This window comes from Canis lupus, chromosome X, assembly GCF_011100685.1.
Source record: "Canis lupus familiaris isolate Mischka breed German Shepherd chromosome X, alternate assembly UU_Cfam_GSD_1.0, whole genome shotgun sequence".
NCBI lineage: Eukaryota > Metazoa > Chordata > Mammalia > Carnivora > Canidae > Canis > Canis lupus.
Window position 1 is genome coordinate 81145831 of NC_049260.1, and position 20562 is coordinate 81166392.

General features: G+C 44.1%; 1 protein-coding gene and 1 long non-coding RNA gene across 5 annotated transcripts in view; both read right to left on the bottom strand.

Moving 5' to 3' along the window:
• MORC4 (MORC family CW-type zinc finger 4) overlaps positions 1-1977 on the bottom strand; it is a 53174-nt gene extending 51197 nt beyond the window's left edge. For both annotated transcript variants that reach the window (XM_038587999.1, XM_038587998.1), the window contains exons 1-2: positions 1614-1977; positions 1423-1495 (exon numbers count right to left, since the gene is read on the bottom strand). In XM_038587999.1, the coding sequence (XP_038443927.1) occupies positions 1423-1495; positions 1614-1715 (175 nt within the window). In that variant the 5' untranslated portion in view covers positions 1716-1977. The remainder of the gene's footprint in view (positions 1-1422; positions 1496-1613) is intronic.
• Positions 1978-14170: 12193 nt separating this feature from the next.
• LOC111094886 lies at positions 14171-20229 on the bottom strand. Of its 3 annotated transcripts, XR_005385985.1 has the most exons (6): positions 20124-20229; positions 18757-18930; positions 18379-18457; positions 16391-16671; positions 15422-15485; positions 14171-14337 (listed from the first exon to the last, which is right to left on the bottom strand). It is a non-coding gene; the product is annotated as an uncharacterized LOC111094886 (long non-coding RNA). The 3 variants fall into 3 exon arrangements; XR_005385986.1 differs by lacking the exon at positions 16391-16671 and having other exon boundaries at positions 18784-18930; XR_005385984.1 differs by lacking the exon at positions 16391-16671.
• Positions 20230-20562: the final 333 nt, after the last annotated feature.

Genomic DNA, 20562 nt, shown 5'->3' on the forward strand with positions numbered 1-20562 from the left:
CTAATACACACATGCTCTCAGAGGAGACATCTTAGGCCAGGCTTAGGTTCTTTTTGTTTAATGCTTGGGCCAAAAATAATCTAGCATATTCTAAATTGCATACAGAACACACACTCTTTGGATCACCTGTAAAGTTCAGTACACAGTTCGGGGTAGGTACACCCAGTTTTACATAGTGAAGCTGTCCGGGAAGAACACACCTCTGTCTCCCATTTCCCCCCTAAGTAAATTGTTACTTTTCCCTCTTTTTCCTTTCTTATAAGCTACAGGCACTGAGATCTCATTCCACAGAGCAGAATTTCTCTCCAAGCATGGTGCAAACCCTTAAAGATCCAGTTCTTGTTCTCTAGGATTCAAAATGCATCAATGTCAGTGTTTTTCTTTTTCCCCTTGCACCTTCAAAAGAACAGTCATACATAATGTAAGCATTCTTGTTATGGTCCAACTAATAATCCTTCCAAAGAGCTCTTTTTTTTTTTTTTCCCAAAGAGTTCTCTTAACCCTCCTGCTGCCTGCTGACTTCTAGCTCAAAACAGCTCGGCCCTGTGGGGCCACAGCAATTGCTTCAGTAGGGGTGGGGCTCCTCTGGCGAGCCTGGAAACCACTTTCAAGATTTTATTCTGTGCTACCTTGTCCCAATACCGGCTCTCCCTTCCCTCCATTTCCAAAACATTTACAAATGCGCTGTTTGAGGCATTTTGTCCAGGAATGCCTTTCTTCTTTGCTTTCCACACAGTATTTAGCACACTACTGCAAAAGCTGGTGTACTTGGCTTCAAGGGATCAACTGAAAACGCTTTAAAAGCAAACCCCGGTGGAGCGAGAGGTTAAGTGCTCAGTGTTCATTCCAGCGGTGTGGGGGCGCTCGTGGACCACGGACCCAGCCCTCCACAGTCGCAGGGAGCCAAATGCACTCGTGTCATCTCTTAAAAGATGTCTCATCATTCCCAGAATTTCTGGTCCCAAAAGTTAAAGGACTCCGTCTTCCAGACTTTTCTCTAGGACCCTACCGGCTCCTCCACAATGCCCCTCTGCTAGCTTGGCGCCCTCCGTCGGTCGCCAGTCCCTGCGGAGCCCAGCTGCCCCGGGGCCCGATATTTTTATGCATCTCCTTTTGATTATTAACTAAGCTATCCTAAAGTGCCCGGAACATCACGATCCAGAGAGAAAAAGCGCACGGGCGTCCTAACTCTCCGGACACACCTTGTTTCCTCCGCTTTATCCGCGAGACCTCGTTCCCCCGGGGCCAGAGAGCCGCCCCCTCCTCCGCCTGCGGGGCCAGGACGGTCCCAACGCCACCCACCCCAGCCCCGCCCCGCCCCGCTCCGCCCCGCACCGCTCCGCGCTTTCCTCTCGCGTCTGCGGCACCACGTTGGCACCACTGCCTCGGGCGATCGCGGCCAAGCCCGCCCTCGCCACTCACCTAGCAGCTCCGCGATGGCACTGAAGGGTCGCGTGTGGCTGCTGGAGTTGCTCTGTAGGTAGCGGGGGCTCATCTGGGGGCGAGAGAAGGTCCCGTCCCGCGTGAGGCCTCGGCCCGCCGGGCCCTCCCCGCTCGCCCCCCGCAGCCCCGGGGCCCGCGCGCGCGTCCGCCCCCTCGGGCCCCCGACCTACCGTGCTCAGGCGGATCCCGAAGGCCTGTGGGCCGCCGCTCGGCCGGGCCAGCCCGCTGCCCGGCGCGCCAGGGCCTGCGGGGGCCCCTCGGTACAGAAGCATTTTTTTGGCCGCCACGATACTCGTTTGCTGCCGCCGGACTCCTCGCCCGGCCGTCCCGGACTGGCCCTCGCTCACTCTCCCTCGCAGCTGGCGGCAGCCGTCCGGGGCTGGCTGGCCCTCCTTGCTCCCCCCGCAGCTGGCGGGGGCGGGGCACGCTCCAGCCACCTGTCCCGGGCGGGAGGGGTGAGGCCGGCAGTGCCGAGCGGCGGCCCCGCCCTGTCAGCACCTCTCCCGACCCGCGGACTGCCTGCCCGGGCGGCCTCAGGGCCGTACAGAAATATGGCGACCTCCTGACAGCCGCTCCTTGATCCCCGCCCCTAATTAATTCTTGGCGTTTGCCATAGGCCAGGCCGCTGAGCGGGAAAGCGCGGGGGGGGGGGGGGGGAATGAGGCAAGAGGAGGAAGAAGTTGTAGGGATTTCTGGAACGGAGTCCCAGTTAGGCTGCATGACTAACGGGCAGGATAAGACAAGTCTTACAAGTTCGAAAGACTACAGTTTTGCTATCTGGGAAGATAGCAGGCTCGCATGATGGGAAAGCATTCTGACTATGCTGGCTCCAGTGCCTCCAGGAGCACCCAGAACTTTCTGGAAGGCAACTGGCAACTCATCTTCAAAGCTTTGCAAGCGTGGGGGAAGCATTGCAAGCGCGCAGGGAGGCTGATTATAAAAGAAAACTTTGGAATGCACGTACATGCCCCAAATACAAGATTGGTTGAGTTACAGAGGACCCATGGAATGGAATGCTATGCAGATCTTGAAGGCCATAGTTGTAGATGAATATTTATTGATGTGGAAAATATTCACGAAGGTATTAAAGAAACCAGAAGACCCAACATGGTCTGTAACGTTATATCTTTTTTTTATTGGAAAATAAGCATATATATACACACATATTCACACATACGTAATACATATGCATGCATATACACACACAATGAAAAACACTTGAAATGACGTATTCCAAGATATCTCCAGGTCTGGAACTATAAATGTGTTTATTTTTTTATTTGCATTTTCTAATTTTTGTACTATCACATATACACTGATTATAGAAAAAAACAATTTTTAAAGAAGATTTTATTTATTTGACAGAGAGAGAAAGAGAAGCAGGCACCCTGCTCAGCATGGGGACTGATCCCAAGATCCTGGGATCATGACCTGAGCCAAAGGCTCACCGACTGAGCTGCCCAGGTGCCCCAGAAAAAAAGATTTTTAATTAAAAAAATAACATTCCGTGGTATGGATAAACCATAATTTATTTGACCATCCTTCTAGGATAACTCAAGTTGTTTACGACTTTTTTTTTTTTCACAACACAAAAAGTGCTGCCTCAGACATTCTCGTGTATAGATCATTAATTCCTGGTACTATAATTTATACAGAATGTTGCTGTCTAATAGCATGTACATGGTTTACTCTTAATAACTATTGTAAGATGGGAGCAATTTGCCCTCCCAGCAAGTCAGCTATTCTGCCATGCTCATAGTGCTAGATATCTGGTCCTGCTCCTTGGACTTCTTGCCCATCTTTTGAATAAAAGATAGTATCTCCTTATTGTTTTAATTTGCATTTCCCCATCTACCAGTGAAGCTGAAATGTTTGTTGTCATTTGAATCTACTTCTCTATAAGTGCCTGTTTATATCCTTTGAGCATCATTTTTCCTTCCATTGAGTTCTTTGCATTTGTCCTTTTCCTGGTATCCTAAAAAAATATTTTTTTAAATACACAAAAGTACGGAGAATGATATAACGAATCCCCATATAGTTATTACTCAGATTCAAAAATTATCAAGACTTTGCCATACCTGTTTATATATTCTTTTTTCTTTTGTTTTTAATTTCTGTAAGCAATTTAGAGCAAGTCTCAAACATCATATCATTTTACCCTATATACGTCAGTGTCCTCTGAAAACATGGACCCTTTTCTTAAAAACTTAACCACAATGCCACTTTCACCCTAACCATAATTCATAACAACTCTTAATGTCCTCTAGTACCACTTCATATTCCGATTTCCTCAATTATCTCAAAAATTTGCCTTTCTTTTACACTTGCTTTGTTTAAACCTAGATCCAAACAAGATGCACACATTGCACTTGGTATTTGCCCTGAACCTACTTTAATTTAAAACAATCTCCACGCTTTTACTTCATGCTCTTAAGTTGTTGAAGAAATGAAGTTACTTGTACTGTTGAATGCCCTTACATTCTCATTTGTCTGTTTGCTTCTTCATATTGTCACTTAGCTTGCTCCTCTTGTTAGAGGAATAAGTGTAACTTAACTATAAATCATCAGTTGGCTCTGAAGCCTTCATTAGAGTCTGGTACAAAGGTATTTTGAAAGCAGGAATGCTCATAGATGGTGCTATAGACTTCAGCTGCATCGCATCAGGAAGTACATGGGATCCAACACTTAATGATATTCAGATTGATCAGTGGGTTCAGGTGGAGGCAGCCTGTATATTCCACCCTAGAATTCTCCCTCAGCCTTTTACTTTATGGTCTCATCAATCGATATTTGTTGGCTGAAAAAAAATTTTATTGGAGTTGCAAAACATTCTCATCCCATAATTTTTTTAAATGTATGAACTGGAGCCTTCTATGTAGAACTTCCCCTCATCGACCACAGCTGTTTGGTTACTCTGAAATATAATTTGTATAGATAGGACAGGATAAATGCTCAATTCTTTACTTTTCAGTGACAATTTCATGGTGAAGTGCTGGTGCCTGCAGTAGAATCTGGGATGTACCAGCCTGTCTCCCATTTCAATAAAGGCCTTTTTGGCTGAGCTGCTGAGAGCACTATTGGCAAGATGACTAGCCCCTTCAGGGATTGCCCAGGTACAGAAAGTTGCCTCACTCAAAGGTCACAAAGTCTTCTGAGGCAACCCACATTGTCTGATCAAAGAAGTAGTATAAAAGGCTTTACCGGGATCCCTGGGTGGCGCAGCGGTTTAGCGCCTGCCTTTGGCCCAGGGCACGATCCTGGAGACCCGGGATCGAATCCCACGTCGGGCTCCCGGTGCATGGGGCCTGCTTCTCCCTCTGCCTATGTTTCTGCCTCTCTCTCTCTCTGTATGAGTATCATAAAAAAAAAAAAAAAAAAAAGACTTTACCATCTCAGCCTGACTTGGGACAATTCTGAGGGGTCATTCTAAATCCAGATATCTTTGTGGGGCTGGCTGGGGCTGCTGTTGGGCCTGCAATGCAGCTCCACTTCCCCTATGCCATCACCAGCTTCCTTTCACAGATGCTAGTCCAAAAGACACCTCTTTTTCTTTCTTTCTTTTTTCCAAAAGACCCCTCTTAGTAAGTATCCTGTATGCCACATTCTGTTTTGGAGTCTGTTTCCTGGGGAACCCAAATTATGACACTTGAACCTGAGACTTATCCAAGAAATCGGTGCTCAGATGGGATTTGGGAGCTAGGTCACTCACTGCCCAGTTGGCATTTGAGACCACACCATAGATAGCCCCCTGCCACAAGGTGGCAGTCCTATTATTGTTAAGATCTTTACCAGGTGGTGAATGGAATGGTATATTGGTAGAAGGGAACATACAATCTGGTATTTGAGAAATATGGGGGGAGATAGGAGCTCCAAGGTGAATAGAATGCCGTGGTTATTGAGCTCCAAAGATGATTTAACTCCCAACCGAGACAGGTTTGCTAATGCCCAAATCAGAATGCTTCCTGGGAAAGAATAGGACCCTGACACATGGCTTGCAGTTATCTAGATTGATGCCACCAAAATCTCGAATCCCCAGATTCCTCTACAGACCTGATTTGACTTCCCTACTGATCATTTCTTCCCCCTCTCACTTGGAGATGATGCAGAATGACTCCTCCACAAGACAATGTGTGCATTCACTTTCCCTCCTGGCCACTGGGCCTATAACAAGGGTTAAGGCAGAGCCTGAACATGCGAGGCCTGCTAAGGGAGAAAAGTGACTCTGTCCCCAGGAAGCTGCAAAATCTAGCCAGCCTGGAGGAACAGGAGCTGGCAGAGTTCACATGGAATTGGATCCTGTGAGTGCTTTGGTCAAGGGAGCTAGACTATAATGTTGGATAAAAGTGAGTTCATCAACAGTCTTCTGGAATACACCCTGGCAAGGACCCCAAGAAATGATACAAACTCACTACTGAGGTAGCTCCTTAGAAGTACAGAAAAAGTGATGATCCATGCCAGTGAGGTTGACATGCCATCAGTGCTGTGGCAATAGTGGAAGAAGGGACCAGAAGATTCAGAGCTGGGCATACTAGCATGGATCTACTAAGCAAGACTAGAAAACTAACCAGAAAGCCACAGGATACACCGTTTACCAAAGACAAGGAATGAGTTGGTGAGAGGGGTACCAGCATCCCTAAGGAAGTCAGTGGTGACTCTGCAGCAAGTCAGGCCTGACAGTGGGAGTGTCTGCTGCGGATCTAGCTCACCGTAGCAGACTGTAGAGCTCTGACACAACGGAGAGCCTTGGCTGAATGTGGCCATCACATGTCAGGTGGGTGCAATTGCCATACTGAGTGGCAGAGGTCAGCAGAGAAGCAGAGAGTCTCAAGTGCAGTTATGGAAATAGAAGATAGCATCCCTGGGGGAAGAATGCATGGGCAAGGATAGTGTCCACTTGGGCGATGTTCTAATCAGAACTCTCATGTATTTGGAGCGGGCATTCATAATTTTCCTTCCAGAGTGACCCACTGCCATTTCTTCCTCTCAGCACAGCAGAAACATTTAAAAAGCCCCATGTGGCCCTCACTTTTATTTGACTCAAGGCTTGGAGCTTCTAAAAGTACCCATTTACCGCTTTTTTCTAAGGTGTGCGGTCCATGTGTCTCTTGTTTGCTTTGGGTTGTACTAAGTACTAGTGTGTTTACTACTTGGATTTGGTGTTTAAACAAAACCTTTGTGTCCTCCCAAGATTGTAGCCTCTCGATTGGCAGCTGGGGCCAGAGGCTGCCCCTCAGCCCCTCCTCCGCTCCCCAAGACAGAGGGACGATCCTGAGGGGCCAATGGAGCTGCTGGAAATTTAGGATTTGGCCTCCTCCAGGCCTGGCTGCTACTGCACAGCAATAAACAAAAGCAGCAAATGAATCTATACAAATACCATCGCCGTGGCTCCACAGGGTAGTAAAAAGGCTGTAGCACAAGGTTCCGCATACTTCACCCCCGAACAGGGCTGCAGCAGCAGCTGGCACATTTTAAGGGAGCACTCCATTGAACAGATCCTGTCTGTGGGCAGAGCATGGGTGGTGGTTGTAAAACCCCGGGTCTTGCTTCAAGATGAAGAGCAGAGAAATGCTTGAGCAGGGTGTGGTGGGGCCCTTTGACAACCCCCAGCCTGTCCTTGGCTGTCTCTTGGGATGGAGCTTTAGACCTCAAGGCCAGCCTCACCCTGATCCAGTGCCTTGGGTCTAAAGCCCTGAGCCATCTACTTTGATCTTTTCTATTTCTGCCCAGTCCAGGCTGAGTTCCCCTGGCCATTGGTTCAGGCAAATGAAGGAGCCCTGGAAGAACCAGAAAAGCACGTTGCATTTCCTCCTGGCTGATTCACCTAGAACAGGTGGCTCGAATTGTATGACACAACATGTACTTGTTACCATGCAGGGTGCTCCTGAGGGGTGGAGGGGCTCTTCCTAGCATCTTTTGACTCAGTCTCTAGGTCACTTGTCCCACGTCCCTGGATGGATGTGCTAGAGAGGGAGCCCAAGAGGATTCAGTGTGGGAGGGCTGCAGGATGGGGTAAAAGGGTCGAGAGTCAGAAAGCACAGGTTCCCATCCTGACTCCACTGAATTGGCCTATGACCTCGGATGTGCATCACAGGCCACATTCCTAGGGAGGTAGAACATGAGACAGAGCCTTGTGGGCAGGAGGTCTCTTGGGGAACCCTCTCATGGTCAACACCTACAGGGAATGAAGAAAGCAGGACTGAACAGAGGAGGAAGCTGAACTGCAATGCAGCCATAACAAATGCCTCAGCCCACCCCACAGGAGCTCTGGATCCAGCATGGCCCCTCAGAGTTGTCCTAAATTGTGGTAAAGGGGCTGGTGCTTCATACTCCTACACTGACCAGTCACCTGGGGCGGGTGCGTGACTTTGGGCATGGTTGGTCTCTTTAGCCAAGGGCCACCGCTGGCAAGGGGCTCAGCTGTGCACGGAAAACCACCAATACTCCCTCCAGCGGGGGAAATGGGGGCTTCAGCACTAAAGGGTAGAAGTGGAGCTGGGCAGTGCCCTACAGCATCCCTTCGGTGTGTCACCTCCCCTTTCTGGGTCTCAGTCTTCCCTTCTGTCAGATTGGTGCTGAGGGTCCCTTCCAGCTCCAGGGCTCTCTGATTCCACCAACCCACCCCCTCAACTCTTACCACCACCTCCCGTTCCCTTAAGCTACACCCAGTTTAACATCCCACCCCTTGTTAAATTTTTACAAGGACTCGTCATTGACTGTGGCAAAGTACAAATTCCTTGGTAACTTTCCTGATCCTCCACGATCTAACCCCAACCTATCCCCTCAGTCTCCTTCCCCGTTATTTACTCTCCATGGGGAAATTTTTGTTTCTACTGTGTTTTCCCAGAAAACACTCTTCCCTCATTTCTTCTGCTCCTTCAGTAAGGATGTGTTGTTTATGCTTTCATGAGCAGAGCCACTGAAAGGGTTATGCAGTCAGAGCTGCGACCTGGGCCCAACTCTTTTAGCTATGTGACCTTGGGCAGGTCACTCAAGGTCTTCAGATGAGGCTCAGTTGCCTCATCTGAAAAAAATGGGAATGTCTTCTTTTTATCGATGTCTTTTTGTATGGTTGTCGCAAGAAGCAAGTGAGGTGACATAGATAAAGGGCTTAGTGCAAAGCCTAACATAACTCATAAATGTTAGTTCTCTTCCCTCTTCCCTTTGTTGAAATAGCTGAACCTGAACAATATTATCCAGTAATTCGTTTCAAATATGTTTAGAATAAAGAAATGTTGTACATAATGTGGTACTTTTCTCTCGAATTCTTAAGAAAAACCAAGTCACTCAGAATTTTTAACCTGGTGTAGAATCAATCTCCAATCTGTTTGGGATGCCCCTTCATCTGTGTCTCTCTCAGTGGCCAAGGCATCTCTGCCTCAGTCACAAGAACATAGAATCCTCTTTATTCCCTTGGCAAAGAGGTGGTAGTTAATGTCACCTGGGAACTTGTTGGAAACACACATTCTCAGCCACCGCCCTGCCAGACCTACTGATCAGAAGCTCTGGGGATCTTGGCCAGCAATCTGGATTTTACCAAGCATCCCCTGCCCCAGATTACCCAGACCCCTGCTCAGTTTGAGAGCCACCTCTGCTCTCTAGCACAGGGCTCAAAACAGGCCAAATGTTCTGGGGTCCATTGGTGCCTCAGTTTCCTATACCACCCGGAAAGAGAAAGGCATGACAGCAGGAGTTAGATGACTTCAGAAGAGACAGAGCCTTAGGCAGGATGTCCCAGGTATAACTTATGCTCTTCAGCCACATCTTCCTGGTAGGTGTTCCAGGAATAGCTTGTGCTGAGCTCTGCCCAAGGCCTGGTGCATTGACTTAGAAACTCTTCCAGGTCATATGGCACATTCCCTGCCTCTGTACAAATCCTCTCAGAACCAGAGACTTCTGACCTTCAAGCCTACTCAGCATAGCCCCTAAAGCAGTAGTTCTCAAAGTGTGGTCCCCAGACTAACAGTAGCCATACCACCAGGGAACATGTTTGAGATGCAAATTCTCAGGCCCACCCCAGCCTATTACAGGTGATTTTCATTAAAGTTTGAGATTCATTGGCCTAGACTTTGCAAACTAGTCTAACTTAAACTGCTTTCCCAACCTTCCCATTCTCTGGCTACTTCTTCCTTACTACACAGAAGATAAAAAGGAAGGCAAAACCATATTGGTGGGGAGAATATATGAAGCCCTGTTTCTTAGTTAGAAGGGATTCCCTTTCCACTTTACTCTTTGGATTTCTCTTTTCTGACCAATCATTTCGAATGGGACCTGTGGCTGGTCTAACTTGATTTACATTTAGTACTTATTTCTCCAATGGCTTGCTGCTACTGGTAAAAGCTTCGGTACACAAAACAGAACTTTTGGAATACAATATGAACAAGCATTTTGAACGGAGATTTAATTTCATTACAGTCACTGGCATGGTGTGTTTTACAGCTCTGATTCCAGTTCCAGTTGTGAAGACTCAGGGAAGGCAAACAGATTTCAGAAAATAAATAAATAAAGGGCAGAGAGTGGGAGAGATACTCCCCAAGTGGCAGATCAAGGCTAGAGAGCTGAATTAGTCAGGCAGTTTTATAGCAAGGGGAGAAGGAAAATGCAGCACTGGAGCATAATTAAGCTGTGGAGCCCTCACCAGGGAAGGAGGGGGCTGGGCCACAGCAGGGCTGGCTGAGGGCCCAGACAGGAGAGACCAGGGACCAGAGGGAGCTCTGCGGGAGAATCCCAGAGGCCCGGTCAGGGCCAGGGGCTCAGGTCTAAGGGCCAGAGATGATTACCAAAGGACTTCCCTTGCCAGCCAGAGTGTGGTTCCATAAAAGGCTCACAGAGAGAGGAGTCAGCACTCTCCCTGCGTACCTGCCAGTGTGAGAAAGGTGACAGGAACAGAGTTTGAAATGAACCCCTGCCTCCCTCCCATTGCCCTCAGGCCTCCCCTGGACCCCACCGGGCTTCATGCAGCTTGGTCCCTTTCCCCAGCTAGTGGGACAAGACTGCTTCCCTCCAGCCCATGCCAGGCATAAGGCCTCCCTACAGAAAGCCACTCTCCCTTTTGGGCTTTGTTGGCTCTCTCCTTCTTTCTCTTCCTGGGGTCTTACCAGGAGCCTGAGTGGACTGGACCCACCCTAGGGCTGGCATCTTGGTCAGCAGAGAGCACGTGTGCTGGGTGATTTCTGTTTTCCCAACCTGATGGATGTGGGTCAGCCGCCTCTTGGCTCCTACCTGGCAAGCATCCCAAAGCATTTCAGGGGGAAGGAGAGGGAAGCTGTAGCCACCTGGGGGGATGGGATGGGGGCACCTCTGGTGGGGCTGGGGATGCACCCCAGATGAGGCAGGAGTGTGCTGTTAGCTCACCCAAAGCTGACTCCCCCCAGGGGTGCTCTTGATGCTAGCTGGCCACAGTGCCAATCTTCAGCTGTGAGTCAAGGAGATGCACTCCCCTGGTATGCTGGGTTCAGAGGGAAGAACATCTAACTTATGGGCACAGAACTCGCCGAGCAGCTTGCCAGCTCCCCCAGCTGGGGCTGGTCCCAAATGTATGTATGTTTTGGGGGTGGTAGATACTTAAATGGTATGATACATGGGTTATGTGCATTTGCCAAAAGTCATCAAATGGTGCACTTAGGATTTCTGCATTTCTTTATATGAAAATTCTACTTAAAATAAGAACTATATGCAAACATTGAGATACACGCTAACTTTTTTTCCAGGAAAGTGTTCTGATGTCCACAACTTACTTTGAAATGCATATAAAAAATTAGATGGCTTGGCAGATGGATGAAAAGAATAGATGAATAGGAGATGAATAAAATATAATAAACTGTAAAATGTAGAATCTGGTTGATGTCTACATGAGTATTAACTGTATAGTACTTCCAATTTTTTGTGAGTTTAAAATTCTTCCATAATGAAAAATTGGGAAAAATAATACTCCCTTGGAATATATATAATTATGGAAATTAGTATCATTTGCTCTTTTTTTTTTAATTTTCTGTTGGACTTATTTATTTATTTATTTATTTTATTTTATTTATTTATGATAGTCACAGAGAGAGAGAGAGAGGCAGAGACACAGGCAGAGGGAGAAGTAGGCTCCATGCACTGGAAGCCCGACGTGGGATTCGATCCCGGGTCTCCAGGATCGCGCCCTGGGCCAAAGGCAGGCGCTAAACTGCTGCGCCACCCAGGGATCCCTCATTTGCTCTTTTTAACATTTTATTTATTTATTTGAGACAGAGAGAGAGCATACATGAACAAGCAGGGGGAGTGAGGCAGAGGGAGGGGGAGAGAGAGTATCCTTAAGCAGTCTCCTTGCTTAGCAAAGAGCCCGATGTGCGGCTCAGTCCCAGAATCCTGAGATCATGACCCAAGCCAAAGGCAGATGCTTAATCAACTGAGCCACCTAGGCACCCCAGAAATTAGTATCATTTGTAAAGTCTAAGCACATGGGGTTGTTAGGCTCTGTCATATCTATATTTAACTCAGTAATCTAACCCCTGGGAAAAAATGGACAGATCTCAGAAGATGACAGACTATTCTAAACTCAACCAAGTAGCATCATAACTTCTGCCATTCTAAATGTGATATATTTGCTAGAGCATGTAAACACAGCCTCATGTAAATGGTATATTGCCATTAATTTGGTGAATGTCTTCTTTTCTATACTATTCAGAAAAGAGGATCTGAAAAAGTTCAAATTCATATGGAACAAACAACGATATTACATTTGTAATTTTGTTATAGGTCCATGTTAACTCACTTGCCCTCTGTCTTAATACAGTCTAAAGAGATCTGAATACCTATAAAACATCACATTGATTATATAAAAGAAATTATGCTAATCAGCCTGGATGAGCAAAAAGTATCTTGCATATTGGCAGCCTTGGTGATAGACAATCACTCACAACATAGGAGATAAACCCTATAAAGTTTGAGGGGCTTGGCATATCAATAAATTTCTTAGATGTCCATTGATTATGGGCATAATAAGTAATCCTATCCGAAGTAAAGGACAATGATTGCACCTTGAACCTCTCACCACAAGGAAGGACAGCACAACATCTGGTAGGCGTCTTCTGGTTATAGAGACAGTGCACTTGGGAATACTGCTCTGACTCATATATTAGATAATGTGAAGACTGACAGCTTTGAGTGGAATTCAATGTGGGAAGAGCTCTGCAACAGGTCTCTAACTATAGTGCAAGCAACTCTGCTTCTTGGGCCATATGACCAGAGTACCCTATAGTATTAAAGGTAATGATGATGGGGAAAGATGCTAGGTGGAGTTCATGGCAAATCCCATGGGGTAAACATAATGCAGATCCCTGGAATTTCAGAACAGCACTGTGACATCTTTAGATAATTATATGCCTTTGGCAAACAACTGCCAGCAGGCTACTGGGTACTGGTAGAATTGGAATAAGCTGGTCATGGGACACCAAGTGAGCATGTGGCCACAACTGCTTATCATGAGCTGGGTTCTGTTAAACCCACCACATCCTAGGATCAATCAGGCCTAACAGGCCTCGTAAGGAAGTGATAAATCCAGCACAAGTAGGCCCGAAGGACTGGAGTAGCTATGGGGGGGGGGGGGCAAGACCTCCATGCTATCCACCACTATTTCACGGCTCTCTCTTCCTGTGCTCATACTATGATATATGGCACCGTCCCTTATGATCAGATGACATTGGAGGAAAAAGCCTGAGCTCAGTGCATGGATGGATTGCCACGGTCCATAGGTATCAGCTGAAAGTGAGTGCTAACCACACTACAGCCTGACTCACGATGGCCTTGAATGAAAGTGATGAGGGATAACTGCAGGGCTGAGACTGTCTTTGGGCCTGCATCACAACTCTACTTCTCCCCTGCCCACTCTTGCTTCCTTCCTCTCCCTTCCATACCTGTTGATCCAAAGATTACTTCTTAATTAACATCCTGCTTACTCACATCATCTCAGAGTCTGCTTCCTACCACAGTAGTGCCCTTTTTTTAAAAAATTCTTGATTCGTAAGACCTCTTTGTATATCAGGAATGTATCAACCCTTAGCTATAGGTACTGCAGATCTTTTTTCATAATCTGTCTTTTATCATTTAAATTTGCCTACACTGTCTTTTGCAAAACAAATAATTTGAATTCTTTTTGTAATCAAATCTGTTTATCTTTCCTTACATCAGTAGACAAAAGGACATCAGTAGATGTAAGGAAAGATAGTGACTTTGATGTACAGGCATTAACCCAAAAGGATAACCATGTTGTACTGTATTGTTATATTGTTCAGAGATAAAAGCAAGTTGTAGAATAATATAGAGAGCAGCATTTATCAAACTATTCCAATTATAGAACTCACTAAACTAATTAGCCTAAGGTGGGGCCCAGGAATCTGTATTTTTAAAACACTCGAGGCAATTCTATGATCTGATTCCTTTGTATATAAAGTAATACTTCAGTTTTGTAAAGAAAATAAAGGGAAGAGGAACTATCTGTTGGCTGTGTGTGTGTGTGTGTATACATACTATATAGAGAGAAGTGTATAAGGGTACACATCAGATTAATATTGGTTTTTCCAAGTGGATGGAACCAGAAAAAATGAAGAGATTATGTCTTTATATGCTTATGTTATTCTTATTACAATGGTAATGAATTACTCATGACATTTTAAGAAATCCAGTAAATATTTTTTAAAGATTTATTTATTTATTTATTCATGAGAGACACAGAGAGAGAGGCAGAGACACAGGCAGAGGGAGAAGCAGGCTCCATGCAGGGAGCCCGACATGGGACTCCATCCCGGGTCTCCAGGATCAGGCCCCGGGCTGAAGGCAGCGCTAAACCTCTGAGCCACCGGGCTGCCCAAAATCCAGTAAATTGTTAAAGCGATCTTCAAATTGCCTTTTGTCCTTTTAAGAGAATAAGATAAAGAAGAAAAAGACACATTCAGAAGAGTGTCTTAGTTCTTGGCTAAGCTTCCCTGCAAGCTCCACCAAAGATCAGGAATTTCCCCTCTGTTAGGGTAGCTAAACCTGGCCAGTGGTGGATGAGGTTTATACCTATGTGACCATGAAATAGTTAATAGTTTCTATGTTAAAATTTTGATTCACACCAAAAATAGTTTATACAGGTTGTGTAACAGCTGCTGTTGCAATTATGTCTAATGGAAGGTTTTGATTCACACCGAAAACACTTACATGTGTTTTGAGTGGCTAAAACTTCTGGTTTCCTAGGAACTAACTACACAAGTCTCCCCTGGGGACTCTGAAATCATCCTTCTTACTTTTGCCTGTTTCACTGCCTTGGAAACATTCAAAACAGATTGCTGATCTGCTTCTAGGCACTGAGTTTTTGAGACTTGCTTGTCCCTTTTATTTAGAAAAAAATGTTTTTCTGATTATACAAGTGATTACATGCTCACTGTAGAAAATTTGAAAAAGACAGTAAAGCCCAAAAAGAAACAAGAAAATTCATTCATAACCCTACCACTCAGAGGCAACCACTGCTAACCTTCTGGCATATTTCCTTCCAATTTTGTTTCCATGTACTTTTTACATAGGTGAGCTCATCCTGGGCATATACTTTTATACACTACTTTTATCATGTAATGCAATAAACAATTTCCCACAATTTCGCACAATCATAAACTGTGCGTTTATGATTCCATTTATTTGTTGCACTCTAATTCACTATTCCCTTTATTCAACAGTTGTTTCTTTTTTTAAAATTTGAACTCAATTAGCCAACATATAGTACATCATTAGTTCCAGATGTAGTGTTCGATAGTTTATCAGTTGCATATAGCACCCAGTGCTCATCACATTATGTGCCCTCTTTAATGCCCATCAACAATTGTTTCTATTGTTTTACTGTTTTAAGTAACATTGAAGTTTGTATCTTCAGGAATAAAAACTATTTGAATTTTAAATCATTGTTCATTTGTAATGCTGATGATTGCATAGACTAACAATTATACTCCATTAGGATACTTACAACTTTTCACCTTGTAATCATCACAGTGAATTGCAGGATCTCTTCCCAGTAAGAAGTGGCTCTCCTGAAAATAGGAGACAAGGAAATAAATGAAATCATAGTTCCAATGACAGAAAGGACATATATGTTACCTTAAAACACAAAGGTACTGAAATTCCCAAACAGCAACAACAGTGGTATCTTTTATATTCAGCCAAAACTCCTATGTATCTGTGTCTTAGTTGTGCTTTGTTCTTATCTGAAGTGTTCAGTCAAAAAACTTTTCCATTTTGTTTTTTCTGGCAGAACACTTTTAAAGGGAAAAGGGCCAAAAGACACCTTGTCCAGTTGAGCTGTGCATTGTTAGCTGAGCAAATGCCATATAAGAGATTCTACTAAAGCTGGATTAGTTTCTAAAAAATCATGCTGGCAATTTAATTAGGGCTAAAGACCTAGGAGGTTTGGAAGGATATATATTTTCTCATTCTAATTTCACACCCCTCCAAACCTTTCTCAAAAATAAGACTGTAGTTGCTTTAAAATGCTCCAGAAAAAATCTGGTTCTGTGAAAAATAGATGAAACAGGATTCATAAAGTGTTTATAATTGTTGAAACTAGATGATGGGTATGGATTATATTATTCTCTCTATTCTTGGGTATGTTTAAAATTTTCTGAGAGAGAGAGAGAGAGAGAAACACTAAAAGGCATCCAATAGTCAAAAGTAAAACAAAATACCATAAGATGCCCATGCAAAAGGTAATATTTGATCTTATTTAGGCTAGAATATTCTCACCTGTAATTCACTTTCTAAAATAGCTAGGAAACTTCATAAACAGTTTTAAGGGGCACATTTGATTATGTAGTTTCTCGCCTATAATAATTTAGCTATTTGTGACAAATAGCAATCCTATTGGTCCCTACATCATTGATGATCTGATATTGCATTGCTCAGAAAATGTACTTTGGTTAATTATGACTGTCTTTCATACCTTGCAGAAGGAAAATTTAGATGAATGTGACTGACTTCAATTTTTCAGAGGGTAGCCGGCCTCACTACCATTTGCTGCACACACAAAGCAGGTAGATGTTCCAGCAGCATGGACAAAGCATGGCCTTTGAGTTGTCTGTCACATGTGGCCTCCTTTTAATGCTGGCTCCTTCAGCAGAACCAGTTATTCCACCCAGGTTGTCCAAGTCTCAAGTCCAGGATCCGGCATGTGATATTATGATGTATCTCTCTACTGGTCTTTCTTCCTCTCTAGAATTCCAGCTATTTCAAAGTCAAGATGTGTCTCATTCAGTGTTTGTTTTCATAGTGCCTGGTATAATCTCTTGAAATGGATAGGGAGCATCAATGTATGATATATGAACAAAAGAGTAGGTATGCAAAATTACTGGAACCAGAGCATGTGGACAGAGGGTTAAGATCTGGCTTATTTTTATGAGTTTTTACAGTCTTAAAGTTCCTTAACCTTTGTGAGTCTCAACTACAAAATGGGAATGACAATGCCAACCCTTCTTACTTCACAGTGTTATTGCAAGACTTAGATCAACTAAGGAGGTTGATCAAACCTTAGATCAACCTTAGATCAAACTAACTTAGATGAAAAGGAGTACATATGAAAGAATTTTGGAAAGCAAAAGGTGGGAAGGCCACCTGTGTTGTGTTAAGGAGGGAGACCAAATAGCATGGTGTTTATGGCTCCTATCATTGGGTTACTGTGAGAATAAAATGAGGTGATGTATGTAAAGCACTTGGCAAGATACCTAGGACAAATAGCTTTTCCAGAAATGGAAACAGGGAAGATTATTCTCTCATATGTGAAAAGGTTCATGCAACTGAGGGTGGTGGGACTATATGGGAGCTGACAAAATGGGCCAGATATCCTTTAAAATGACCATTTGACCTTTCTGATGTGACGGAGAGCAATTTGGAATCCTCATCATGTTTAAATAGCAACAGACTCATACACAGTCTCTGTGGCTGGCTGGTGCTCTCACTGGGCCTGAGAACAGCTCCTCCGCATGTGTATGTATATGTTTATCTGTGTGTCTATGTGTATCTATGTATGTTTGTAGGAATGTATGTGTACTGGGCCTAAGGATTGCCCCCAAATAAAGGGCATGCATCTCTATATGTTTTCATATTTGTTATGTCTGTATGTACATGCATGGCATGTGTGTATATACATGTGTGTTAGTATTTGCATGTATGCTGTGTATTTGTATATGTCAATGTGTATATATGTGTACATATGTGTATCTTGATTAGTGTTGGTCACCTTGGCTGACATGAGTAGAAGGGTGAGTGGAAGCTGCAGGCCCTGCCAGGTCCCATGCTGGACTAGCCTGCATCCTTGTGAGTAGGGCTGTGAGGGAGGTGGTAAGGTATTGATATGAAAGCTATGTGAAGATTCTCAGCATGGCAGGTGGGTCTACCTTTGGGAGTGAGGTGTGATGAGTGTGAGGTAAAGGACAAGGAACAGGACATTTGAAGATCAGGAGCTATGATAGAAGACAAAATTACAGGCTGGTGAGGGTCTCACATGCAGGAGTAGGTCCTGCCTCAGGGCCTTCTACTCATGAACATGAGTAGAAGGGGAGAAGCAGCAGAGTGCCAATGGTGCAGAAGGGGTTAAGAGTCATATCTGCAGTAATTCCCAATTTCCACAGAGCTCCCTCATAGAATAGCACCCTGAAAACTGGGACCTAATGCTAATGAAACTAGATTTGACACTCTGAAGGCTCAAACCATATTCCACTTGAGTGAGATGCTGTGAAGAGGTGCAAAGTCACATTCTCTGGAAAATAAATTCAGCCTAAGGAAAATTGTAGCCTTGAGAACTCCACATTTGAGCAGCTAAACTGGCCTTTCCCCTAAATTCATATATGGATAATTTCACTTTATGCCTTATTCTAGATTATATATGACACCCAAGAGAAAAAGTGGAAAAGAACTTGAGGAACAATAAGTTACCTGAGCAATCTTCCATTTGCATTTTCTTCTTGTGCAATTTCAGTTGGAATGTGATGAAAGTTGTTGGTGGTAAGAGGCCCTTTTAAAACAGATTTTGGAAAAAATGTCTGGCAAATCGAACTCCAATAAAAAAAATACCAAAACATTGTCTGTAATCTCACCTCCCAGATCATTCATATTGGAAAACAGAATAATTTATATGCAAGGCTAGAAAGTTCGGACAGAAGAAGGTAAATTATGATAAGTGGCAGCCTTCTCTTTCCCCTCCACCAGAACCTCTTCTTGAAAATAACTACTTTTTATCAATTTCTTATAGTTCTTCCCAGAAAAAAAAATTTTACTCAATTTATTAGCACCATTTGTTTTATAGTTGCTTACTTCCTCCCCCTCAAAACATGTATTCACTTAGCTTCCAGGCTCCCAAGCTCCTGTGGTTTTCTTCCTCTCTCCTGGGAGGCATCTTCTCAGTTTCTATTGTTGGTTCTTTCATCTTTCCCACACATTCCTGCCCGGAACATACTTGATAATGTTCTGCTTCCTCATCACTTGGGACTAGCAAATGGAAATATAGTTACATACCACTCTAACAAGGATAATCAGGTTCTGAGCCCAAAAGCTCACAATCTACCTATGGCACATTGTTTTCAGAGATGACTATGACAATCCCTCCAATCCTGCAAGCCTATTTGCCGTGTGATGCTGCTACTCCTCCAATCAAGAAAAAGTCTATTTTCATTGCCCTTTAATCTAGGCTGGCCCAGTGACTGGCTTTGACAAATAGAATGTTGCAGAAGAGATGTTGTTTAATATCTGAGATTAGGCCTGAAGAGGCCTCAGCAGCTTCTGTTTTTGCCCTTTGGAGAGTTACCCTACTGGCAATGGAGGAGAAGAAAGACATGTCACCTAATAATCAGAACCAAGATCCCAGACATGTGAATGGAGCCATCTTGGGACCTCCAGCCTCAGTTGAGCTGCCTCAGCTGATACCATGGGTAACAAAGACAGTTTCCTGAGCCCTGCCTGAACTTCTGAGCTTTAACATAGTGAGCAAATAAATGGTTATTTTGTTGCTATTTTGGGGTTGTTTGTTATATAGCAATTTATAAGAGAAATAATAGTGCAAAGAATCCATATTCAACCAATTGAACATTAGTCTGATTCTTCCAAGATATGGTTATGTGTGTAAGTCCATACCTTTTACCACAGCTAGCCAGATGAGCCCTTACAAAGGGAGGACTCATTAGTCCTATTTGTTCTGACATCAGCTAAACAGAATTATTTTTCTTTCAATCTCTGCTCTTCAAAGTAATCAAAGACAAGTTCTTAAAAGTTAAAGATTTCAAAAATACTTTTTGGTGAGTTCATTGTATTCTGTTTAATTCAATTTAGAGGTGAAAATAGCACATTAACAGGACCAATGGTAATGCTGGGCATATTACAAGTCCCAACTTATCTAACCCCCAACAACTCACTTTAAATAATTAATGTTATTCCCATTTTATAAATAAGAAAATAGAGAGTTAGGTTAACTAAGTTGTGCTCAATGTCACACACACACAGCCGGAAAAAGTTGAAGGAGAGAATCACATTCAAGTTTTCTAATTCCATATATTTCATACTCTTAACCAGCATATATACTTCCCATTCATTAAGAAGGTGTCTGATCTTCCTTCTTAAGGTATCAAGACTATGCTATGATGAAAGGTGTCAGTATAGATGGAAAGAAAGGGTCATAGTAGCCTCACCTTGACTCCTCTCCACTGTTGTTCTCACTTCTTTCTCCTATCCCAGATGCCAGATGGAAAATTCCCTATTACCTGTACACACTCACAAGGCTTCCCTTTATTTGAGTTGAGTCTGAGCTCACTCAATGTGAAAAGCCTTTTCCCCTGTCAAAAACAATCAGTGGCAATTGTTCAACATAGCAGTTGCCTGAGGCAGTGACAATAGTTGGGGCAAACAACAAACTGTCCAAAAACTTAAAAGAAAGAGATGGAGAATGAGATGTACAAGGGAGCTTTGAAGAGTATCAACACATTCCTGGGAATTAAAAAGCCATGCACATGTTTAGGACTGTGTGCAAGACCAGGGAAGGGACCTGAGAAGGCTATAAGTTCTCACCTCTGGCTGACCTTGAGGCTTTGTATAAGTAGGAAGTGAAGCCTAAGACATCGTTGTCCTGAC